Below are 25,939 nucleotides of genomic sequence, written 5' to 3'. Positions count from 1 at the left end.
TGGAAGTCGAGGAGACATGAATAGAATTGCTCAACATGCTAACGCTAGTAGCCTCTGGCTAACGCCAGTTAGCCGTTCAGCTAACGCTAAACTAGTGTCTAACTAAAGTGACTCTGCAACACCAGTAACATTAGTGAGGAGGGGGGGGGGGTATATTGAAGACGCTTGACAACAGGGGTTCAAAGATAACTTCACATTTATTGGTTATTCATTTCTTAATTATATCGCTTCATGCAATCCATCCAGCCTGGCTCCGTGATGTTGACATAATGCTACGGTCGGAAAGTACTATAGACGCATCCAGGCATGCGTTGTTCATGGGACGGGGTAGCACGGTGTGCTACCTCACTGAGTATTAAAGATTTGAGCAGAAGCGCGTGCACGCACATGCACGCGCTCGCGAGAACGCGCTGCTCGACTCGGCTCGTTGTGTTTACCTGCCTCCCGGGCCCCGGCGCTACCTCGCATTATCATAACAATAGCCGCTATAGGCTGGTGTCTTCAACCACGCAGGACTCTTTGTGATGTAAATATGGAACATCCCAAGTTGCCGCTGCCCACAGAGTGCACCGCCGTCCAAAGGTGAACGACGGCGAACGAAGGGCCAAATCAAAACAGCCGTCAATTCCGAATTGACAACTGTTTTGATTCAACCCCCCACCCACCACCACTCACCCCCGGACAACAACACACTCTGCAAACAGCAGCAACCCGGGACATTCCATATCTACATCACAAACTTTGGGACTGAGTAGATAATTAATTAATCTTCTCTTTATTTTTATTATTTATATTAAAACTGAATCAAACCATAAACAAGGTTGCCTGTTGGGATGTTAGATCCTAATGTGAAAAACTGATTTTATATGTCTGCACTTTATGTGCTCATTTTATGCCTGTCTTAATTCTGTTGTGAAGCACTTTGAGCTGCAGTTTCTGTATGAAAGGCTATACAAACAAAGTGTATTATTGTGCGCGAGGGAACATATGCGCATGCGCGCGGGGCCGCGCGCGCATGTGCGCGCGGCGTCATTATCCTGCGTGCCGGCTCAGTCCATAATAACAACGCAACACTGGACGCATCCTAGTGACCTAGTCTAGTGTGTGACATCATCAACTGTCGACGGGGCAGCTCAGACGGGGAGGGGCTCTCTCTCTCTCTCTCTCTCTCTCTCTCTCTCTCTCTCTCTCTCTCTCTCTCTCTCTCTCTCTCAGATTCAGATTCAGATTACTTTATTCACCATATTGTACAGGTACAAATGGAACGTGATTTGACATTTCAGTGCATGATTATTCACAAATAGGAACAACAAAATAATAATAATGATAAATAAATCTCGTGTGTTTTTAGCTAAAGTGGATAGAAAAGACAGTTTATGCAAAAGTCTTCTTAGGCACCCAAGAGTTTTTATATAAATTGTCTTACAGTAGATTCTTTTATTTTTAATAATAATATAAGCTGCATATAAGGAATACAACCAAATCCTCTGTCATACCATAAAATTGTATTATTTATTATTATTATTATTATTATTTTGCATCGTGTTGAATCGCATCGTATCGCCCCGAATCGCATTATGTTGAATCAAATCGTATCGAATCGTATCGTATCTCAACAGGGGGTGAATCATATCGCATCGCATCGCCCGGTGCTTCAAATGTATCGTTAATGTATCGTATCGTTGGCACCGTATCGAGATGCACATCGCATCGGCCTCAGTGAGGAGATGCACATCCCTAGTATATAGGCAGATCAACAAAACGAATACAGATTGTTAATCTGGGGGGAGGGGTTTATATAGACAAATCAACAAAAGGAATACAAGATTTTGCATAGGGTCCCAACAATCTAGAACCGGCCCTGCCTATTCTCCCAAGGCCATTGAAGAGACCGTTTTTAGTTTTTCCAGTGCTTATTTACTTGTCCTGTATGGTGATGTGGTCGAAAATATGATCATGTTCATACCTCTGTTTAAATACATATTCTCTGTACAGCCTTGACTAGTTAATATAGTTAATAGCATCTGCCTAAAACAAATCACTGTTTCTTTGTGCCTTGTCATTAGTAGAAAATAAATCATAATTTTCCGCCAAAACATAATAACTAGGGATGCTCGATATTGGCTTTTTTACCGATACCGATATACCGATATTGTCCAACTCTTAATTTCAGATTCAGATTCAGGTTCAGATTCCTTTATTAAGCCATTTGTGTAAAACACATTGGTAATTGTTGCAGCATTACAGTGTACATTTTTTCCTTTCTTTTTTCACAGTTACGACAAACACCAACACAGACACAGGACAAAAAACAGTGCAGTGGAGGATTAATCATTTAAATACATATATATATATAAAGTATTTCCGATACCGATATCAACCGATATCAACCGATACCGATATATGCAGGGTTTCCCCCCCAGAAAACTGAATAATTTCAGGTAATTAACATTACTTATTACATGGCGTTTTCACATTCGCCGAAATGCTTGCTTGTGATTGGTCAATAGCGCGCGTCAGAGGTCAGTTATCAGACAATAATGACCGCTGTGGGACAATAATGACCGCTGTGCGCAGCTGTTCGCAATCAAGCCCACTGACACACACTGTTTCAGTGCAATTAGACACGTAGCTGCCGGCGATGACAGGGGGCGGAGCGACGAGCGGAGCCAGAACGCAGCCAGAACCAGTGTTGCGAGTCGATGTAAAATGAATTAGGTATATTGTTAGTAAGTTAGCCATGTAATAAGCGGGATAATGTATAGCTATACTCGATCATTGTCGCAAAATAATTGACCTTCACTGACGTTTAAAACACCTCGCCGAGGCGGCTCGGTATTTTAAACTCTGTGTCGGTCAATTATTTTGCGACAATGACCTCATAGCTATACATTATCCCTTACATATCTCTTGTTGTGGAATTAACACAACATTATGCATACTTTTGACAATAAATAAAATTAGAATTTGTTCTTACTTGCTTGCCTGGGTACATTTTTTTAATTGTTTTTTTCTTTTTTTGAAAACCGATACCGATATTTTCTGATATCACATTTTAATGCCGATATCGGCCGATAATATCGGTAGGCTGATAATATCGGACATCCCTAATAATAATATATGCATCTGATCATGAAGCGTACCACTTGTAAAGGTTATGAACAACACGGAAATCCTTATCTCTTGACATGTGTTCACAGGCAAGACAGACAGGCTGAATAAATTCTTTGTTAGTAGACAAGAGATGGGGAGTGGCTTTGTAGAACTTCCTCCAGCGAAAGTAACGTAGGTACTCCTCATCGTTCTTATCCAAGTTGAGCAGGAAGTCTGCCAGAGCCTTTGGATGAGGGAAGTCATTTACATGGAGAAAGGAGTCAGCAGGGATGAACTGTTCGTAGTTGTCTCTTTTTGGGCCCAAAACTACCGGCACAGTTCCTGCACAGAGCGGCCCATTCACCTTCTCTGTGATGTAGTCTCTATGGATTGAGTTCTCAAATGAGAGGTAAAACTTACAGCTTGCGATGGTTGGGTAGTATTCATCAAAGCTCAAACGTCTCCCTGTGAAGGCACTGCCATAGACATGCACGTCAATGTGTTTCACTAGTTCTTGGTAATACCTTGACCTCATACCTGCCCCGGTGCTTGGGTTTTTGTTGCTCACAATCCAACAGACCAACTTGTCCTTCTTGGGCAGAACAAAATCGTCCCCCTCGTCTGGTTTCTTGATCACCAGTTCGTTCCGCACAGTGATGTCAGCGTCTCTTCGATAGCTCAGCGTGAGGTTGAACAGGTTTTCTAAGTGTCGTATCCTCGCTGTTTTGAGTGGAGATTCCACGTGAAACCAAATCCATTTCTGGAAAGGCGGACGTGGACCTTTGGGCATGTCCGTCATGTTCCGGAGAATGTTTTTCTGATAGAAAATGACGGCATCTGCTTTAGGGTACAGCGATCTGTCGACCGTCAGAATGCAGCTATCGATGTTGTAGTATCTGACGCAGTCCTTTAAGTCCCACATCTCGCCCAGAGGCCAGAACCACAGAAGTACGATGGGCTTCTCAGGGGGATCTGGTAAGGCATCATCCTCTTCACCATCCTCTCTATCATCTGTGTGGATGATATCTTCACCAGGTGCTGGGGGTGGGCATTTAGCAGATGGTGGCTCAACGTAAAGGAAAAATACTGCAATGGAGCACACAAGCCCAAGAGCAGCAAGAAGCAGTTTTCTTTTGGAAATGGCTGTTATGGACATCTGTGGAGGTAGAGAATGAATGAATGAATGAATGAATGAATGAATGAATGAATGAATGAATGAATGAATGAATGAATGAATGAATGAATGAATGAATGAATGAATGATGGCATAAATAACTGTTCACCACCCAATCTCCAAACTACCCTGTTTAGCAAATATCCTGGAATCTTTTGTAAACAACAAACTCAAGTCTTTTCTTTCAAGACCCTCAATAGTCTGCACCAATCTTGATTTAGAGCTAATCACAGCACTATTTCAGCTGTTTCATTAGTTAATAATTATATACTGTAAGGGCGGTCGTGTGGCATAGCGGAGATTGCGCTCGTCACCAATGCAAGAGGCTGCGGTCTCGACTCCAGGAGTCAGCATTGCCTGCAGCTTGGGCCGATCGTCATACTAACTCGTTTGGCTGAGTTAGCGGGAGGGAAGTCGTGGGGGGTAATCTGGCGTTGTGGACTACAGGTCAGGTATGGCCCATGAGAAAATGGAAACCTGCAGACCTTTTTTCTCACATTTGACCAAAATGCTCTATATCACTGAATGAAATCTGGACATGTATTATGTATTACACAAGACTTCAGGCTATGGTTTTTTCAGCCACAATAATTTTTTTTGGAAATATGCTTTTCCAATATATTGCAACTACTACAGAAACACGTGAGTACACAAGTTCAAGTTCAACTCAAGTTCCGACCTGTTACTCTATTTCATTAGCACTAAAAGTGAAATTTATTTATTGTATCAGTCACTTCAGAATGTTATCTTTCAAAAGAGACCAGGCTCATGCATGTGCTATAAGTATAAAGAATAGTATTTTGGTTTGCAAAAGTATGCAGTCCTCAAAAACTAAAACTAAAATGGCCACTTTTGGGGGCGCCTGTTAAGAGGTTAATCCCCTTGGGGAAAAACTCGTTCTCTGCATTTAGTGGGGCAAACTAATTGTGCATTTTATGAAAGAAGCATGAAACTTTCAGCATATCATCTACATACCCCAAGGTTTGATTTCAGACGTGGAAACACTTTCAGACTGACCTCTGGTGACCTTGAAGGGTCATTGACCTCAACATTGCATTGTTCCACCTTTCGTCCCATTATTCTCCTTTATAATAATATATATGTTTGTTAAAATGGAAGTTTTGTTCTAATAAAGACATTCACTTGCTCAGCCATGGCCTTGTGTCCATGTGTCAGTTTGTTGCATGATTTTACTGCAGTAGACCAGCAGAGGGCAGTAGCCTGAAAAGAGCGCACATGAGAGAAGAGAAAAGATTTTTATGTATGGACAGGTGAGAATTTGTATCATGTTCTTATTGATCAAATACTATTTCTAGCTGTTGATGATGAGTGAAATGTTGTTGATGATGAATGAAATTAAATTAAATACAGTTAGATATCTAGCTAGCAACTAGCGAGCTAGCTAGCCATTGTGCAATGTTAGCCAATCCACCTCCAACCTCTTCACCATTAATTCCTCCAAAGAGCTAGCTACTGGCAAGGCAGCCTACGACACTCTTCAGCAATTTGATGCAACACTGTGCCTGCGTCATGTCAAAAACGCCATATCCTGATTGATCCAGCCCAGCCTTCTACATCTAAGAAGCTGCATTGCCCCACTAACTGGGAACTCTGTGCTCTCTGCCAAGTGGAAACAAGGGAAGCTTTGCAATGCCCTGCTCGCTCAAGCAAGCCACCACTAGGCAGTGGTTATGTGTCATTGGCCAGGCATCTTCTTGAATTTCAAGAATTTGGACAGATACCCGCTGAGCTGGACCTAAACAGGCCCACCAAGTTACTGCTGCTAGCCTGTACACGCTACCGCCCCTGGCCTCCAATCAGCACTGCATTGTTACGAACGGGGTAAGTGACTTCCAAGTTGTCGAAGAAGAACGAGACAGAGATAGGTTTACTCTTCCAAAACAGGTGTACTGTTTATTACCAGGATAAGAGTATACAAGTACAGTGATAAAGACTTTAGGTCAGTGCTTGTTCCATCTGTAATCTTGTCCGTAGTTTAGGTGAAGCTCTAGCAAATGACAAAGATAGAGCAAACGTTAAATAGGCACATACCAAACATTCGACGCTGTCAATGAGTGACAGCAGTCTGACAACCAATGACAGCACCCAGGTGTGACAGACAATTAGTGATGACAGCAATTCAGTGGTGACATACAAGGTGAACCCATAACAACAGGAAGTGACCCAGGTAGACAGTAGGATACTATCCTAAGGAGGATAGGCTCCCGAACGTTACACTGCATACCTGAAGCGGCCCCTCCAACATTTGAAGAATGATGCCTACAGCGAGTCAGGGAAAGTGTGCATTTTCGACTACTGGTTGAAAACCTTATCACTTGAGGTCCTCATGCTCATATACGTCAGATCACTGCGGGATCACCCTCCAGAACATTTACAACAAGCGTTGCAGGGGCAAGGCTAAGAGAATCATTAAAGACTCCAGTCACCCGAACAACTGCCTCTTTGAACTGCTGCGGTCAGGCAAGCGATACCGGAGTCTCAAGGCGAGCACAGAAAGACTCAGAAGAAGCTTCTATCCCCAGGCCATCAGGCTGCTAAACGAACAATGAACACTACACAACAACAACCACCAAACGCACATAGCACACACATCCACACGCACACACTCACTTTAAACAAACACACTGTAGCACCCACTCCACACACTTTATAGCACACACCCACTTTAAACAAACACACTGTAGCACCCACTCCCCACACTTTATATTTATTGATGAAGGATTGCACTACAACTCGTACACCTTACTGTAAATTGTACCTAAATTGTACCTCATCCCATTTCTGCTTTGCACTATATAGTACTGTACATTAGTACACTGCATAGTATTGTATATTATATGGTAACTCAGTTACGTCTATTCTGCATCGAACATTGTACATATGTCTATACTGAACACTGTGACCTCATTTTCTACTTCTAAATTACATGCTATACTATGTTATTTGATACTATCTTGTCTAGCACAGTCTCTGGAGCGTAACAGTAAGAAGCATTTTGTATGAAAGTATTCTGTACTTCTGTATGACAACTATTAAAGAAACTTGAAAACTTGAAACTTGACGGCAACTTTCAACTCTATGTGGAAACACAGCTACTACCCTGGATGTTTGCTCTGGACCACACTCATTACTCCAGGTGGCTATCGGTGCATGTCTGTGACATGACGGCCCTCTCTGATAAACATCCAGCCATCTTGGAGGAGTTCCGTGTTGGAAAGTGTTTGTTGTGCATAAAACAAGTCACAAATTCTCTGCTATTCCAATTGACCACTGCCACGAAACAGAACAACGCACTCATCAAAGGATCTGGTGGAGCAGTTGGCCTGACAGAGAATCCCGGGGCACTGCATCGCTGGATGGTGGCAGGTCCAGAAATGGCCAGAATGACTACAGTTTTTTCGAGAATGGAAGCAGCCCAGAAAGTGAAAATCGTCACCACGAGCAGCAGCCGGCAAAGACCTTCCAGGACTATGCAGATAGTGTCTTTGTGCCATAATATGCAAAATCCCAGCTTGAGAAAACAAGGCGTCTCGATGTTACCTGGGACATCTATATCCCAGACAGTCTGAAAGGAACCACCCGGCAGAAGAGAGGGAAGGGAATCAGGAGACGGGTGATGCCTACCACTGCACTGCCGACGCACTGGAAAGACTTCCTGCGTGTTGATGAGGACAAAACGATGTGACACAGTCTCAGCATTTGCTGGAAGAGGAAAGAAAACAGCATGGCAGACACGCTTTCCCTGAAGTGACCGAGGCTTTCAATGAGCTCCTGCAGATGCAGGGTGATGTGAGTGAGCTGTCCAAGTCACGGTTGGAGCGCTTTGTCGTACTGATGTATGACAGGACAAGCGAGACCACAGAGGTAAATGAAGCTAGATAAACAGCTCTTCACTCAGAAATCCAGAGCTCTGGAGAACATGCCCCCAACGAAGGCTGCACTAGAGCAGGGGTTCCCAAACTTTTCAGGCCGGGGCCCAGAAAATAAGGCGTCAGAGAGCCGCGGCGGCCCAATGCACATCGTCAGGCTTTTTTTCTTTTTTTTTCTTGCCAGGCGACCGATTTTTTAAGCCAAATATCACTTCAATCCTATTAAGTTAGTTCAAGTTAGTTATTCATTTATATGTGCTATTTATGAGAGGGCTAACTTGTTGCAAAATAATAATGATAATAATAATAGCCTCATTAAAATACTATTGTTGCTTCGGTTGTTTTCAGCGTTTTATGTGCATAATCTGTTATTTAGTTTGAAATGTTCGTTGAAATAAGTAGATTTTTCGTTTTTGTTTATTTATTAAGTTAATATAAAACCATATAGTCAAATTTTTTAGTACAATAGAATAGAATTTTAGAATACAACTAGAAACACTGTCCTGGCCTGCTTCTAAGTTCAGTGGCCTGAAGAAAAGAAAGAAAAAAAAAACGTTAAATTATTATTATTTTTATTTTTTGGAAATCATCTCGCGGCCCTCCTGTGGCTGCTCGCGGTCCACCTTTGGGTCGCGACCCCGACTTTGGGAACCCCTGCTCTAGAGCAACACATTAAGCGTGCCAGCTATCAGGCCAATGTTTGGAGCAACGCCTTGGAACCGGACCCTCAGCTGCCAAGCCCTGCTGATTGGGGCTGTGGGTGAGAGAATAAATGGGGTGGCAGCCGCTGTGGACCACCCTTCCAGAAGCATCACAGAGCTGCTATGAACTGATCCATTGTGGTTGCAAGAAAGGGTGTACAACACGCTGCAAGTGCAAAACGGCTGCCCTCAAGTGTACTGCCCTTTGCTCATGCTCAGGAGACTGTTAGGCCTCACTAATAATGTCATTGTAGGGCAGGTACTACTTACTACAACTAGGGTAGGTTAAGAGATAGGTCAACTGTTCAATAACATTTTACACGCATATTGTTGAAAGTCCTTTTTTGAGTCTTTGTTTGTGTGAGGTTTGTTTGTATGACATGAAACCCAATTGCCATATCCTATACATGATATAATTTAATTATTGATTTTTATTGACTTTTGTGATGACCAGTGGGTTCCACAACTCTTCTTTTTGATATAATACCTTTGTGCCTGGAAAAAAGTTTAAAATAACATGTTTTTGAGAGTCCAAAATGTGTACAGCCTCTGACAAGTTCCAGAGGTAAATTCAGAAGTGTTTCCACGTCTGAAAACAAACGTCATGGAATATAGAAACACTGTAGAAAGTTTCATGCTTCTTTCATAAAATGCACAATACCTTCCATATATGAGCTTATCTGCCCCACTCGTTTGACCCATCCTAACTATTTAGTGGGCAGCCACACACAGGGCACAATAAGGGGGGGGGGTTGGTTGTATGGCAAAACATTTCTGTGTTTTCCTGTGCTTTTTACCTCTTAATCAGCCTCTCTCTCTCTCTCTCTCTCTCTCTCTCTCTCTCCATAGGCGGAGTTTGAACTTGACGCCAGGGGGTGCGACTGCGTGGCGAACGACACCCGCGCGCACGCGCAGCCGGCGCGCGCGATTTTTTGTGACCTTTATTTAATTATTTTAGCGTTTTTACAATGCCCTAACCCCTAATTTTTTATTTTATTTAGGTAGTACAGCAGCACACACACACACTCACACACACAGCACTACGGGGGATCATTTTTAACTGACTTACTCTTAATCATTGACAAAGTGACAAAGATAAAGAAGGAAATACTAAAATAAAAAGACCACAACAAGTATATTGCTGCTCCACTAGACCACTTTACTGTACCAAACATGACATACAAAAATAACAAAATACTGTGCAACACTCTGCCAAGCGCACAGCCGTGCACACGTATGCATACAGTAGGTTGTCAAAGGCTGTACAAACAAAAGTTCACATTTTCTAATAACAGCATTATTAGACATGCCAATCCAACGAAAGATGTGCTGGTCGCGCTGGAGAAAAGAAAAGAAAAAGATGTTGCGTTTGTCTTTTACAAGTTATTTGTTATTCTAAGATGCTAATTCATCTGTATCTGGATAACCAATGAACGGATTCTGTCGGGGCAGGTAGCGTTATTTCGGGGAAATTGATATCTATAGTCTGGTATATTTTTTGTCCATGAAAAATGGAGGCTCTAATTATTATTATTCATAGAGACTCTCAAGCAATAATAATTATTACAGCCTCCATTTTTCGTGGACGAAAAATATACCAGACTATAGATATCAATTTTCCCGAAATAACGCTACCTGCCTCGACAAAATCCGTGCATTGGTTATCCAGATACATTAATTATCATCTCAGAATAAGTGGCTTTGTACAAGCGTTACAATGTACTATCGTGCGGGGCATTCTGCTGCTGCTGCTGCGAATGGTGGTGCTTGGCCGCGCGTTAACCCTTTCACTGCCACACTACAGAAGGTTCGCCTTATAATGTGACATGATTACTACTATAAAATGAATGTATTGTAAAACAAAACATAATAGAATTCAGATTTGTTTCTCACAATTATTATAATTTTATTAAAATAAAAATAATCTTGATTTCTTTTTTTTTTAAAGGAAGCAATTTCACCCCCGGCCACCAGGGGGTGCAATGCACCCCCTGCACCCCCATAAACTCTGCCCATGTCTCTCTCTCTCTCTCTCACCCTCCTTTGCAACTTTGCATAAATTCCTTTGCTACATTTACATAAAAAGACTATATCTATAATGCAACATAGATAGAACATAGATAATAAAATCACAGAGGAAGGGAACCTGCCAACATGGTAGTAGCTGTATTTTCAAACACAACACATAGGAAGCAGCATGAGTACAGATGAGACTGTGCTGACGTCACATAGTAGCATGAGTACAGATGAGACTGTGCTGACGTCACATAGCATCATCTGCTCCATCAAAGCTCAGACTGACCAGTAGGAACCTACTTTACAAACCGCTCAGCCTCCTTGAAAGATCCATCATCACCACTAATGGAAGATATAACCTGTAACCACACACATATAGAGAGAGGATGTAGTAAGTGTAGGATTTTCATGCTTACCTTAACATCTGTCTGCAAGACTCAAAATAAATCCTCAACTCTCTTCAAGTTAACTTCTTTCAATAATCAGATTACACCATAATACACGGACATACCGTAACACCAATACTCCTCACTGATACAGATTCAGCGAACACACCAGTGAAGTGTTTCTATGAAGTGACAGGGACTCATATGTAACCAGAGCCGTATAATTAGAGTTCAGACACTCCCATAGAATTGCATTGTTATCGTGGAATGCGTATGTAAAGCGCCTCATGGGCGGTACGTGGTTCAAGTCTCAGGTCAACGCCATGCATTTTTCATTGTTGCCGAGCGGCACTCGCTGGTAAATTTACTTTACTTTACTTACTTTGTACATTTTAACGCATTAGCAGACCACTCATGGATTTAGTCAATATTGGTATTTTATGTAGCAAGCTTTAGTTAATGTTGATCGTAAGTTAACAGCTTGTTTAGATTCTAAATGCAGTTAGAACGTTACCATACTGACGTTGGCTGGCCTAACGTTATATTTACCAAATTATTTGCAATTATTGGTGTTCATTCGTTTATCATTGTTTATTAGATTTATTGTTAAAGTGAGCAACACGAGATAGACTGGTCTTCATATAAGGTACAGTAAGGTTATAATATGACAATAACACATGACACTATAGACTGGTCTTCATATAAGGTACAGTAAGGTTATAATATGACAACAACACATGACACTATAGACTGGTCTTCATATAAGGTACAGTAAGGTTATAATATGACAACAACACATGACACTATAGACTGGTCTTCATATAAGGTACAGTACGGTTATAATATGACAATAACACATGGCACTAGATAGACTGGTCTTCATATAAGGTACAGTAAGGTTATAATATATAGACAATAACAGGTGACACTAGATAGACTGGTCTTCATAGGTACAGTAAGGTTACATAATATAATATATAGACAATAACACAGTGGATACAGACCTGTCTGGCTCTCCTCTCGTGGTCTTGACTCTAATGAGAGACGTGTCCCAGTCATTTGGAGTTGTGAGGTTGATTATTATTAGTAGTAATGTAGTTTGTATATTATTAGTAGATATGTAGGTTGTATATTATTAGTAGAAATGTACAGTCTCCTCCCCACCGTATGTATATTTCTCTCCCACCCACCCCCTCCTAATGTACAGTCCCCTCCCCATCATATGTATATACTCTGTCAGGATCTAGGGGTAACAGTACTGTATATTTGAATACCGTTTATGTCACAAATGTATCAATACTGTATGTCCCTATGCCATAAATGTCATGTATGTTGTGTACCCTGATGTAAACAAGGCGAAAGTCTTTCTCTGGTCTGCATCCCCTTAACAATTGTGTGTATTGAATTTGTGCCCATTCTGCAATCTGTTAATAAAGTTTTCAATCAATCAATCAATCAATCAATCATGTCATAAATGTCAATATGAATTGAAAATGGGGGACCCTGATGTAAGGTAAGGTAAGGTACATTTTATTTATATAGCGCTTTTCCAGATTAAAATCACAAAGTGCTTTACAGGCAGTAAAAGGTTAATCAGAATAGAATAACCACACATGTTACATCACATACAAGATTGTAGAATACTTCAAAAATAAATGAATTAAAATACAATCACACATACACACATGTTATACCACATACATGATCAATTAAAAGCCTCACTGTATAAAAAGGTTTTTAGACCTTGTTTAAAAGACTCCACACTAACAGCAGACCTGATTTCATAAGGTAGCTGATTCCATAGCTTGGGTGCTACGACTGAAAAAGCCCGGTCACCCTTGGTTTTTAGTTTGGTCCGGGGGACGACGAGCGCTCCTTGGTCGGAGGAGCGGAGAGCCCTATTTGGGGAGTAAGGGGTTAGAAGCTCAGCAATGTAGCTTGGGGCTTCACCCTTTAAAGCCTTGTAGGTGGTGAGCGCAATTTTAAAAATAAAAATGTAAACAAGACAAACGTCTTTCTCTGGTCTGCATCCCCTTAACAATTGTGTGTATTGAGCCATACTGTATTGTACACATTCTGCAACCTGTTAAATAAAGTTTTCATTCATTCATTCATTCATTCATTCATTCATTCATTCATTCATTCATTCATTCATTCATTCATTCATTCATTCATTCATTCATTCATTCATTCATTCATTCATTCATTCATGCATTCATTCATTCCAGGAGCCATGCTGTTGTCTGGTAAGATGGAGGTCGTTGTTCCTGCTCCACCATGAATTTCAGGCCAGCACTTGTTGCAAAGAACCCGGACACATTGAACCTGTTGTGGAATATTTGAAATGAGTCAAACAGTGAAACTGTAGAAATTCAGATGAGTCAAATTGTATCAAAAATAGAATAGTTTATTATCTGTTTCTATGGCCATAGAAAGATTATGCACAGTTTAAAATTTGACAAATTAAGATGACAAATTAATAACAGATAATGACAAGAAAGGTAAACAAAGGTGAGATTATGGGTTTTGTCGTATCTGTCACAAGATTGATATGAAGACAACGAGAAAAAGAACATGATGTAATTTACTTGGACATGTCATATCTAAGTCAAGCTGGCCTGACCTTTAAGTTGTTGTCTGAGCTGTATACTAGTTAAACTATATGAACTAGTCAACCTTTTTCTTCTCCTGTCTGTGTCCAAATGCTGCAAGCCAACCATGGTAAGATGTCGATCTATAAAAGTTAGATGTTATGATTAAGCAAGCAAAATATGTATACTAAAATACCAAGTTTCCCACAGCAGAAACTGGTGGGTGAACTCTAAACCCTCTAAAATATTGAAATCAAATCGAGTTTTATTGTCACATACACAATCATACACCTCTTGAAGCAGGATGCTTGCATGCTGTGGAATGGAAATGTTAGAGATGAGAAGAGATACAAGATGTGTGTTGTTGTAGAGTGCATGAGCAACTCCATAACTCTATCTCCCTGTTTTGTTTTCTAGGATAAATTACCACTATAATGACGTGCATGTGTCCAGTCTGAGGTGAGCAGCAGTCGTGACAGAAAGGCCCTAGCACTACAAACAACAGGAGTGGAAGACTGGACCTCTACATGGACATATTATAGGCCTATAATAATAAAACATTTGTGGAATGCAATTGGTTGCTTTGTTTATTTTGTACTGTTGACCAAACTTCTTTCTTGGCTTAATTGAGTAGTATCAATGGTTACAGTATGAGCAGAGTAAACAGCTTGAGGTATGATATTCACTGCATTTCCATATTCACTTTGTGCATGTATGAATGTCTTATAGATAGCATTAAGATGTGTGTATTTATGACCATAGAAGCACAAGAAAAATATGAATGCATACATACTGTAAATGTTATATTTTTTGTAACTTATCCTAGGTTATGGGACAGTCCACAGAAAAACTGACTAATGCTGTCTCTCTGCCACTCCCCTGAAATGCTATTATATATATTGAATATAAAGTGTTGTCAACATATAACTGTAATGTGGGCTGATTAATACAATTATGCTTGAGTGTGTGGTAAATTCCCACAGACTTTCTACAATAATTTGAGGTTATTGTAGTACAACACAATGAGATTGACTATCTGGAAGGAGGAGGAAAGATTCATACTTGATAGAATTGTTGGTCTCCTCATCTGACTTAGCAGATGAGGAATAAAACGTGTACACCAGACAAACCAGAACTGTATTTCAACTCAGCTGATTTATTTGAACCAGGGCCAAGAGTGAATAAAAGGTTGCCTTTTACATACAAAAGATTATCAGAGAACATTAACAGAGCTGTCTGTTTGTACAGAAATATCACAATCAGGTTTGCATCTCAAACCTCAATAATGCACATGAAACAGTCGGTAACATAATCTGAACATACATTGACCATGCTGCACACATTTATACATGAGTAAATCTGGTTTCAGATATTAAGGATTTACACTTTAAACAACAAATGGTGTTTCCCCATGATTTACTCACATAAAATGCAAACAGCACAGCAGTCTCTCTCTGGTGGTGGAGGGGTGGTGGAGCCGCAGACCCCTGGGGTTGGTTCGGTCTGGGCTCCAGAATTACACTTTGTGGGCCCTTATATCCTATCATGTCTAGCCAATATTAGCACATGGTTGATCCAATCCAGCGTCTTCTTCTGGGGGTTGGGTCTTGTCCCACGGGTGGGGGCTGGTGTGATGTCATCTTCCCTCAGTGATAAGAAGGGGGGTCATTCTGGCCCCCCCTTCCTTGATGTGGCCACTTGAGTACAGAGGCCTGTTTCAATAAACCTTTATCCAACTATATCTCCTGTGTATATGAATTTACACATTTCTAATATTATGGTTTACTCTTTTGATACTAAACAGTTGATTAATAGATTACTTTGTTTGTGAGTTAGTGTCCATGCTTCAACAAGTCTAAACTGGTCTGCCCTGTGTTCAACCCAGCTGTCTCTGCTTCTACATTTACATACTGTCAATTCAAGAAGGTGTTGTTTGTTCTCTAAATTAGTCATTGCTTGAGTGGGGGTTGAAATAACTGTTGCTGCTGTTATCTGATGTAACTGTCTCAAGTATGGTTCCTTATTTAGCCACTGAGTCCACTCTGCTATTGAAAGGTAGCTGTGATGATCTCTGATTATTCACACATATTATTTATGAAATAACACGTCAATATTTACCACATTTCCCCGTTTTGACGATTCTTATCGTCACATATGATATATTGACTTGATTTTTTATACATACTAACCATACATAATAAAATTCATTTTTTCCCAAAATTAAAACTCATTCTTTCAAAATTTCTCCATTTTTTCTTTTTCCATTTTTCTTTGGCAATTAGCTTTCTTGTTCCTCAAGGCTCATAGCCAGAGGCCTACTTTTGAAACAACAACTTTTGAGCTTGTTGAACACAATAAAACAATTTAATCTAATCATTATACCCTTCAAATAAAACACAATTTTTTAAAATTATGGTATCCGTTTACATGATCTGGGGAGACACAGAAATTATTATTCATTCTTTCATACATTTTGAATTCCACATTCATTCTCTGATTCTGCTAATTCTTTCTTTAAGATAGTGCAATCACGTCTGCATAACCAGTTAATTGCTTCCCCCCTATCCTCCCCCCTTTTATGACACATAACGGTCATAAACTTGTCACTTCCTGTTCCCACAGCTCAGTTTTGGCAGAGAAAAGCAGAATTTCAACGAAAATTTTCTTTCATTCTCCTCACTCTGGCCATGTCCTCATTTATGTGAATGCATCTTTATCTGACCCTGCGTTGTGTTATTTATCCGTCCTTTGCTTGCGTCCTACCAAACTATGTGCACAAGACAAAGCCCATCAGTACCTATTCAGTCCCGTCCCCTGCAGTCCAACCACAACTCCCCAGAGAACCTTGTTCACACAGTCAGCTCAGTCTTCAGACTGGCCACGCCCCCCCCCCTAGGCCAGGTCACATCCCAGGTCAGTCATCTATTTATTCCATGACAACCCGTCGTCAGATGAATCTTTTAGCGTGGAATGTCCTCCTCACTACATCTGTTCAGTTTTTACAACCTGGCCTCACCCGCATGGGGCTTGCATAGGCACGGGTCTCCGTGTACAAGAATCCCCTCACCACCATCTGTAATCAACCACCATTGGACTGCAGAGTAACAGGGAAAAATGAAATCCTACTTTACTTTACCGCTAATGAAATGTATTCATGTCTCTCCCAGCGTTGATTCTGCCTTTCCCCTCCCTTTTTCTGAGCTGTTGAAGACACAAGCACAGAGCATATCTTTTTACACAATATGCCAACATACTCAATAAGGGAAGCCATTAATTCCATATGCAAATCGTGGTGGCACTACTTAACTTGTCATCGATCGGATCCAATGCATCTCAGCCTCGGTATGTCCCAATGCACCTCACGCTCCAACCATCCTCTCACCAGATCATAACAGAGAAATTAAGAAACAAAAGGCAAATAATCAAAAAACATTCCAACAGATGTGAAAGCAAATCAAATGAAATTAACCAGCTCCAACCACAGACCACTTCAATGGCTATCTAGAAAGAAAAGAAAAGAAATCTAAAACTCTAAATTCAAAGATAAAAAAATAGAAAAGAACTCAAGACTAGTTTCACCTTAAGTGAAAACTAAGTTGCGTGTGTGTATGTATGTGAAATCAGATCGTGTGAATGTGTGTCTGTGTGTGTCTGTGTGTGTGTGTGATCAAATTGTGTGAATGTGCCTGCGTGTGTCTGTGTGTGTGTGTGTGTGTGTGTCTGTGTGTGTGTGTGTGTGTGTGTGTGTGTGTGTGTGTGTGTCTGTGTGTGTGTGTGTGTGTGTGTCTGTGTGTGTGAATGGGTAATTTAAGGCTCCCTGGCCCCCATCCCCTGCTCAAGCACCCACTGAAATCAAAAGACACTCAGCTCATCCTCACATTTCTAGGTAAACACTCATAAACAAAGCCATTCACGCTTGTTTCACTCATGCATCAAAACTCTCTCATTCAACACACACATTTAACTCATTAATCATCACTCAGGTCCACAGACAACGTTAGTTTCCCTTCCTTCCTGCTCTCAGCTGTCTCCAGGCTAAACACAATCTACCCTTATTTCTGCACTCCTACCCTCACTTCAAAGATGGACTGGACCCATCTTAAATTTAGAACCATCCCTGCCGTCCAGTGCACAGACAGTTTCAAATTATTCCCTTATCAACCAGTTAACTTTCATAAGTCATAACCCCAAATGAATGCCACTTTCTTGATTGTCTCACTCACTTAACCCAGCTGTGTTCTGTATTAGCAACTGTCTCCTGCATCTTCACCTCTGACCTCTCTCATCCTGTTGCATCTAATCTCTCTCATCCTGTCATAAAAGAACAGCTATTGTAAGCAGCTGTACATCCTGACCCCCCTTGGGCATATTGACCCGCCTCAAAAGGATTCCTACCCCCCTGGGTAATATAACCTTCTCAACTTTTGCCTCTTTCATGACCCATGCATACAGTCTCCCCTGAGCACAAAGGCTTTTGACACAAAGACCCTATCTTCCCACTTCATGAATATAGCCCCCTGTAAATCATTAAATGGTTATTCACACATCTCATGTCCTAGAGGCAAGCCGCCCCCAAGTTTTTGAATTAATCACACATTCATTATTATCAATATCTGACATTTTAACCTCAATGCATTCTATACAAGTATCTTAATTCAAGTTACATAAAACACAACATCATTATTCCAACCTTACAAGTGTACATGTTACACAAATTTAAAAAACTGGAAATACGCTATCAACTCTAATTATTATACATGTAAGCATGTTTCATCTCAACATAACATTATAGTGGTTAGTCCTAAATGTTCCTTTCTTCATACACGTGTGATAAATTGATTTTACTGCAAGCAACATGTAACTCTAGTGTAGAGCCACTTTCCAAATTCAGCCTATAGCTACTCTCAAACTCCCGTTTATCCGTGTACCATGTATGCAATAAAAGTTATGATGTATTTTAACACGGGTGACTGAATTTGCAAATCTGGTATGTCATAAATGTATAGTTGTAGCAGTACTGACTATCTGATGAATTGAAACTGGGGGACCCTGATGTAAACAAGACAAAAGTCTTCCTTTGGTCTGCATCCCCTTAACAATTGTGTGTATTGAGCTGTACTTATTTTTAATCTATCCCTACTCATTCCCCCCTGGTTAAAAATATACCCCTGTGCATCAAAGACAATAATACAATCTACCCAGTATAGCCGGATTGTGAACCCCAGATTTATCATAGGCAATGTATCCATTATTTCATTTCTCCTCAATAGGCTCACTGTATTGTTTGCAGCCTAAGTAAACCCTCACTGACTATCACCCCTAACCTAACCACCATACATGTTACATCCCCTCCCCTGCTTACACAAAAATACAATGCACAATATACAAATATAACCATATTACATAATGCAGAATATTCTCTTACCCGTTATTCCTGTCCCCCGAGCGAACTATCACGAATGCAAATAGACCCAATCCACGCTGTACCGCGCATGCGCAGTAGCAACCGAAGCGGCTGTTATAACATCGTTTACGACAACCAAAATCTGCCACGACATTCATAACATGCCCCGATATTCATAATCTGCCACGACATTCATCACGTTATCCACCCCTTCCCCAACATCATCCTCAAAACTCGAAACGTAACATCTGCCGCCCGCAAACGCCACAAAACAATGGCATGCAAGCTAACTAGCTTTAGCCAGCTCTAATGCGACGTTCAAGGCCCTCACGGGAGCCGTGCCTTTCAAGATCCGTTCATCCACGCAATTCGCTCAGTACCAACCAAAGTATAAACAACTCACACAAGCTTAAAATAACCAACCACTCTAACAGAAAATAATTTTTAAAACATTTACACCGACCAACGCCGCACATATAGTTCAACACGAATCCTTTCTCCTACCTACTCCGCCTCACTCCATAGCACCGCGAACGCTACATACTCTCCACAACACCATGACGTCACCAAGCAGCGAATCCCTAATATCATATACCACGTTACCGCATTAATAATAACCCTCAAAACGGCCACAATTTCGCCACCCTGCGTCTCAATCCGCCTCTTACTTGTAATCGCCGCCACAGTGTTTAATCAATCCTCTCATAACGCCATTGTAACGTCCCCAGTTTCACCGCGGACTTTTCCACAGAGCTAAGCTAGCTAGCCCCAGCCAACAGTAGGACTCGCCTCCGACCTATCGTCGTTGGTCATCAAAATATCATAACAAAATAACAATACGCTCTTACGTTTCGTCAATCATTCATAACCACAGCCATAGTCCCCCATACAATTCCTAACCATAGCCATAGTCCCCATACAACCATTAAGTACTTTATCAGTCATTTCGACCGAATTGTTTTTGTATCACAGCGAACGTAATCAATTAACAGGCCGGTTTCGCTCAAGATTAAAAAGGATACTATGCCTAAGGACGGCAAATATATCTACATTTAATTATTGTGCTATAATTCTACCGTAGAACGTACAACGCACCCTGAACACGCCGGCACCCTACACTTCCATTAATTACTACGTTTTAATCCTGCAATCGCACAGACCTCTGCGCTGATCATGCCAGGGTCTAAACAATCTTTCACCATACTTGACTTACATGTTCTGAAATAGTAACAGAGCTCACTTACATCGAGCCCGACGCATTTATGCCCACACTGTCCACTCACTCACGGTCCCCGTCCCGCGTATCTGCGACTAAAAGCAGGGACATAATGCACCTTGGACCCAGCTCCCCTTCCATTTCAGAACAGTCAAATCTCCTCGTCTTACCTGCGCCCTCTTCCTGAGAATAATTTTAGGGCAATTACATACTCAGAACGCGCCCCTGTCGTACACAACAGAATAACCGTGCTTCCTAGCAAGAAAAGCCTTTTACCTGCCGTCATGCGACGCCACCCCTGTTGTCTCATGACCAGATAGTCTGTGCGCCACCAATACGTCCTTGGTGCAACTCCCCCGTACAGTTCATAAAGTATATTCCGTACGAGTTAACCAACCCAACCCCCGTGGCCCGCTGGGCCGAGACCGGCCTCCTGTGTCTGAATAAACATACAAACATAAAAAGCCCACGTTTGCATGTTCACTGCACAACAAGCGCGATCGTCATACCTCCGGACATCCTAACCTAAGACACCGCACCCCCAACCCTGCATGCAGAAGCCATATTCACCGTGGGCCCCAAACAGTGGCGTACACAACCAACCTTCATCCTGTCCCTCTCTCTCCTCCATTCAGACAACAAGCCCATCGTTAATCACTTCAAACGCAGCAACACCCCAGCTCTTTGCCCCGTGTCCCCAACACACAGCAAGGTCCAGATATGATACATATGACAAGACCCCACCGCACCTTTTCAGGGGGAGACACAAAGGATGGGAAGAATAATTTGAGGTTATTGTAGTACAACACAATGAGATTGACTATCTGGAAGGAGGAGGAAAGATTCATACTTGATAGAATTGTTGGTCTCCTCATCTGACTTAGCAGATGAGGAATAAAACGTGTACACCAGACAAACCAGAACTGTATTTCAACTCAGCTGATTTATTTGAACCAGGGCCAAGAGTGAATAAAAGGTTGCCTTTTACATACAAAAGATTATCAGAGAACATTAACAGAGCTGTCTGTTTGTACAGAAATATCACAATCAGGTTTGCATCTCAAACCTCAATAATGCACATGAAACAGTCGGTAACATAATCTGAACATACATTGACCATGCTGCACACATTTATACATGAGTAAATCTGGTTTCAGATATTAAGGATTTACACTAAACTTTAAACAACAAATGGTGTTTCCCCATGATTTACTCACATAAAATGCAAACAGCACAGCAGTCTCTCTCTGGTGGTGGAGGGGTGGTGGAGCCGCAGACCCCTGGGGTTGGTTCGGTCTGGGCTCCAGAATTACACTTTGTGGGCCCTTATATCCTATCATGTCTAGCCAATATTAGCACATGGTTGATCCAATCCAGCGTCTTCTTCTGGGGGTTGGGTCTTGTCCCACGGGTGGGGGCTGGTGTGATGTCATCTTCCCTCAGTGATAAGAAGGGGGGTCATTCTGGCCCCCCCTTCCTTGATGTGGCCACTTGAGTACAGAGGCCTGTTTCAATAAACCTTTATCCAACTATATCTCCTGTGTATATGAATTTACACATTTCTAATATTATGGTTTACTCTTTTGATACTAAACAGTTGATTAATAGATGACTTTGTTTGTGAGTTAGTGTCCATGCTTCAACAAGTCTAAACTGGTCTGCCCTGTGTTCAACCCAGCTGTCTCTGCTTCTACATTTACATACTGTCAATTCAAGAAGGTGTTGTTTGTTCTCTAAATTAGTCATTGCTTGAGTGGGGGTTGAAATAACTGTTGCTGCTGTTATCTGATGTAACTGTCTCAAGTATGGTTCCTTATTTAGCCACTGAGTCCACTCTGCTATTGAAAGGTAGCTGTGATGATCTCTGATTATTCACACATATTATTTATGAAATAACACGTCAATATTTACCACAAGTGTTTAACAACTGCCGTGCTATGGCTAATGTAAAAGAATAGTCATCAGTAGCTATAGTAACGTTCAAAATTGCCGTCATCGCCTAGTGATATAAAGTAATATAATGTAAATATTAAAGTAGTAGACATGTAAATGATATAACGCAACAGTGATCAATGCACATTGTGTTAATAAGTACCAAAAATTGCTGTAACAGTAGTAGTTCTGCCGTTCTGTCCCGCTGAAATCAAGTCGACAGTGCTCAGTGCAAAAACAAAGTGGAACTAAAGGTAGCTACATGAACCACGTGATATACTGTCGGCGAGATCAAAGCGTGTCGCAACGCTCTCTCTCTACGGCTCTGATACTAACCACATCAACTCCTCCTCCAATATCCTCCTGCTGAAACGTTTGGAAGAAACCAATACCACAGGGAAAGGGGGGGGGACTTTTGGAAGTATGATATATGACAATTAGAATAATCAGTTACAAGATACAAGATACTTTAATGCCACACAACGATGGTTGGTGGTAATTGTTTTCGGTACAGATGTTGAGCACTGGTTATATCAAACATGAAACAGACATCAAACATCAAAAACGTCAAAACATATATACATAAATACATATAGGACAGTCACGGTAACAGTGTCGGTCGGTGACAGATGCTTGCCCGTTTGTGCAAAGGGGGGCGGGCCAGGGTGTTCAGTGTTCGGACTGCTGTGGGGAGAAAACTGTTTGTGAAACGTGTGTGTCTGGTTAGGATGGACCTGTAGCGACCTGAGGGCATGTGCTGGAATAAGTGGTGTGCTGGGTGAGAGGGATCGGTGACTATTTTAACAGAGCGGGTGACTGTGCGTGAGGTGTAGATGGAGTCCAGAGAGGGGAGGGGACAGCCAATTATTTTGGAGGCTGTCTTGATGATGCGTTGGAGTTTGTGTTTGGTGTGTTTGTCCGTGGAACCGTACCAGACTGTGATGGATGAGGTGAGGATACTTTGAATTATGGCAGTGTAAAAAAGTTTGACTTATAAATAATATAAAATGATCATAACCTATTATTTACATATTACTACATATTATCAAAAGAATTCAAACTAAATTAAATAAAATATATCCTGTAGGTGCCCCCCAGTTTGAATCGACATGACGCTTCTGTTACGAGTTGAACGCATTCTGTTCCTTCACAGAAAAGCACGGCAGGGTTTGAAGAACACAGACACTGTGACGACAAGAAGACGGATTAAGGTCTCCGTCACTAGACGCACATGGCTCAGTTTCGATGACCGCTGGGTGAGACCGCCCGACAAAAGCAGGTGATAGGTATTTTCAGTTCATTACTGTCTAATATTTTACATCCAGCTCCTCTGGTCACCATGAGTACATAGGTCCCTGGAATGTGCCAGGAGGCCAAGCCAGGCAGGCACCTAGAAATACATTGACCTGTGTGACCTAACGCATGGCTGTATCCGGCCACAGGCCACTGAGGAGGAGCAAAGATGGACGTAATATCAGATTCAGCAACAGCTCACATATAACCCCACATATGACCATATATACGACCAAGCCTGATCATCTATTTATTAACCAGTGGCTCGCTAAATTTGGAACCCACATAGTATTTAAGCCATGATGTGTTTGTCATTCTGGAGCCTTGCAGCCCCCATGGAGGGCTGTGGTCTCCAGGACTGTTCCTCCTTCTCCGTGTGTTCCTGTCAATAAAGACCATCGATTGACTTCACATTTGTTTCCTGAGTTTCTGTCCAGCTGGCTCATCATATCAATCCAAATAATTCAGTTTTTATACTATCACAGGCGTCTCACCTGGTCTGTCTCTCCCGACTAGATAAACCTGTTTCAGTTGCTTACCTGTGACTGACACGTCCTCTCTTTAGGCTTGATGTCAAAGAATAATGGCACCATGAGTTCAAGAGAGTCTAGACGTTTTCCCTAAGGCCTCCACAGTCAAGTAGAGAGGGCTCGTTTTCCCCTAGGCCTTGGTTGCAACATGGTGGACACAAGGACTTAGACACGTTTTGCAAAAATAACAGTATTTATTTGACTACTATTCTAATACAAAAGTGGAGAACTGGGTGCACCAGCCTCCTTGTTTCAGGATCAAAAACAGTATGGACAAAAAGCCACAATGGTTGGGGGGCGGTCGGGTGGCGTAGCGGAGATTGCGCTCGTCACCAATGCAAGAGGCTGCGGTCTCGACTCCCGGAGTCAGCATTGCCTGCGGCTTGGGCCGATCGGCATACTAACTCGTTTGGCTGAGTTAGCGGGAGGGAAGTCGTGGGGGGTAATCTGGCGTTGTGGACAGCGACGCCTACGGGTCAGGTCTGTGCGCCTGCTCAGCGAAAGGCAGGAAGTGGTGAAGGCAGCGTGACCTCCCACGCGTTACACTTCACCAATGAGAGTCCTCGCTGCCAGGTGAAAAGAGAGCCGCTGGCTGTCTCCGCATGTGTCGGAGGAAGCATGTGGTAGACTTCAGGGTTCCCTTGTACCGACCAGTAGGGGGAACATGCGCACAACGACCAGGTAGGGGGGGGGGGGGGAATTGGCATAACGACTAAATTGGGATGGGGAGAAAAGCATAGAAAATCAGGCGGAGAAAAAGAGGATTAAAATTTAAAAAAAATAAAATAAAAAGCCACAATGGTGAGAGACAAGTGAGAGAGACAAGTGAGAGACAACAGTGTCGAGCTCCTGGTCTGCTTATATAGGGCGTGGAGCCTCGTCACCACACCTGTGTCTGATTACACAAAAACAATTGTCAATTACAACAAACCAATTAGTGACACCACACTAATTATCTATCCTTGCCCGATATAATGCTCTCTCAACACCCCCAGGCTTTCTCGGCCTTTGTCTTTAGTGTCGCGGAATATCAGCCCCAAGCTTGTGTCGTCGAGCAGTGGCGCTAACTCACAGTATGCGTCTGCATTACGCTTGTCGTCCAGGGCTTGTGCTTCCGCCGTCAGGTCTCTCGTAGGGGCCGTCAAGATCGTCGTCTTCAGTCGCACACCGTGCAATGCATGCAGCATAACATGCGCTCTTCCCAGAGCTCATAGTCCTCTGCCTTTCCATTAAATGAGGGCCATTTGCTCCTTCCCTTGGTCGCCACGAGTTCTAAGATGGGGTTCTCCCCCTCGCCTCCGTTGGGCTCAGCAGGCTCCGTCTCCCCCGGTGCCGCCTCCTCGGGGCTCTGCGCGCTGCTCTCCGGGCGGGTCCGCTTGCGTGCCAGCAGCCCGTCGGTGGGGTCGGCGCCCCGCTTCCTCTTGACGCGCAGGATCGTCGTGTTGGATTCCATGTTGCTCTTTGATGGTGGCCGTAGCTTTAGCTCCTGTTGGCCTAGCGTCTAGCCACGCGGTACTCCCGGTGCTAACCTAGCCTATACTTCAGCTAAACTTGCTACCCTTATTATTTCGCCCCTGCGTGATCTGGGCCCATAACCTGTTGACAGAATCTGGCTATGGGGCGACAATAATGTGGTCAAAAGGCATGGTTTCTATCTTTAGCCTTTGGCGTGGTTTATTCATTCACATGTTAAACAGCAGCACATGAGTCCTC

The 25,939-nt window shown here is 42.3% G+C and overlaps 1 protein-coding gene across 1 annotated transcript; it reads right to left on the bottom strand.

Annotated features, from left to right (window-relative positions):
- Positions 1 to 2,831: 2,831 nt before the first annotated feature.
- On the bottom strand, positions 2,832 to 25,679 carry LOC311238865 (4-galactosyl-N-acetylglucosaminide 3-alpha-L-fucosyltransferase 9-like; the record flags this gene model as incomplete). Its single annotated transcript, XM_084327065.1, has 3 exons — positions 2,832 to 4,131; positions 5,462 to 5,488; positions 25,607 to 25,679. 3 exons carry the CDS (start codon positions 25,677 to 25,679, stop codon positions 3,131 to 3,133), a joined length of 1,101 nt encoding a protein of 366 aa, XP_084183191.1. The 3' UTR covers positions 2,832 to 3,130.
- Positions 25,680 to 25,939: the final 260 nt, after the last annotated feature.

Source organism: Notolepis coatsorum, assembly GCF_963971535.1.
Source record: "Notolepis coatsorum genome assembly, chromosome: 13".
In the NCBI taxonomy this organism is placed as follows: Eukaryota; Metazoa; Chordata; class Actinopteri; order Aulopiformes; family Paralepididae; genus Notolepis; species Notolepis coatsorum.
Note: the sequence above shows the minus strand (reverse complement) of the source record. Positions and strands in the feature narration are given on the sequence as shown.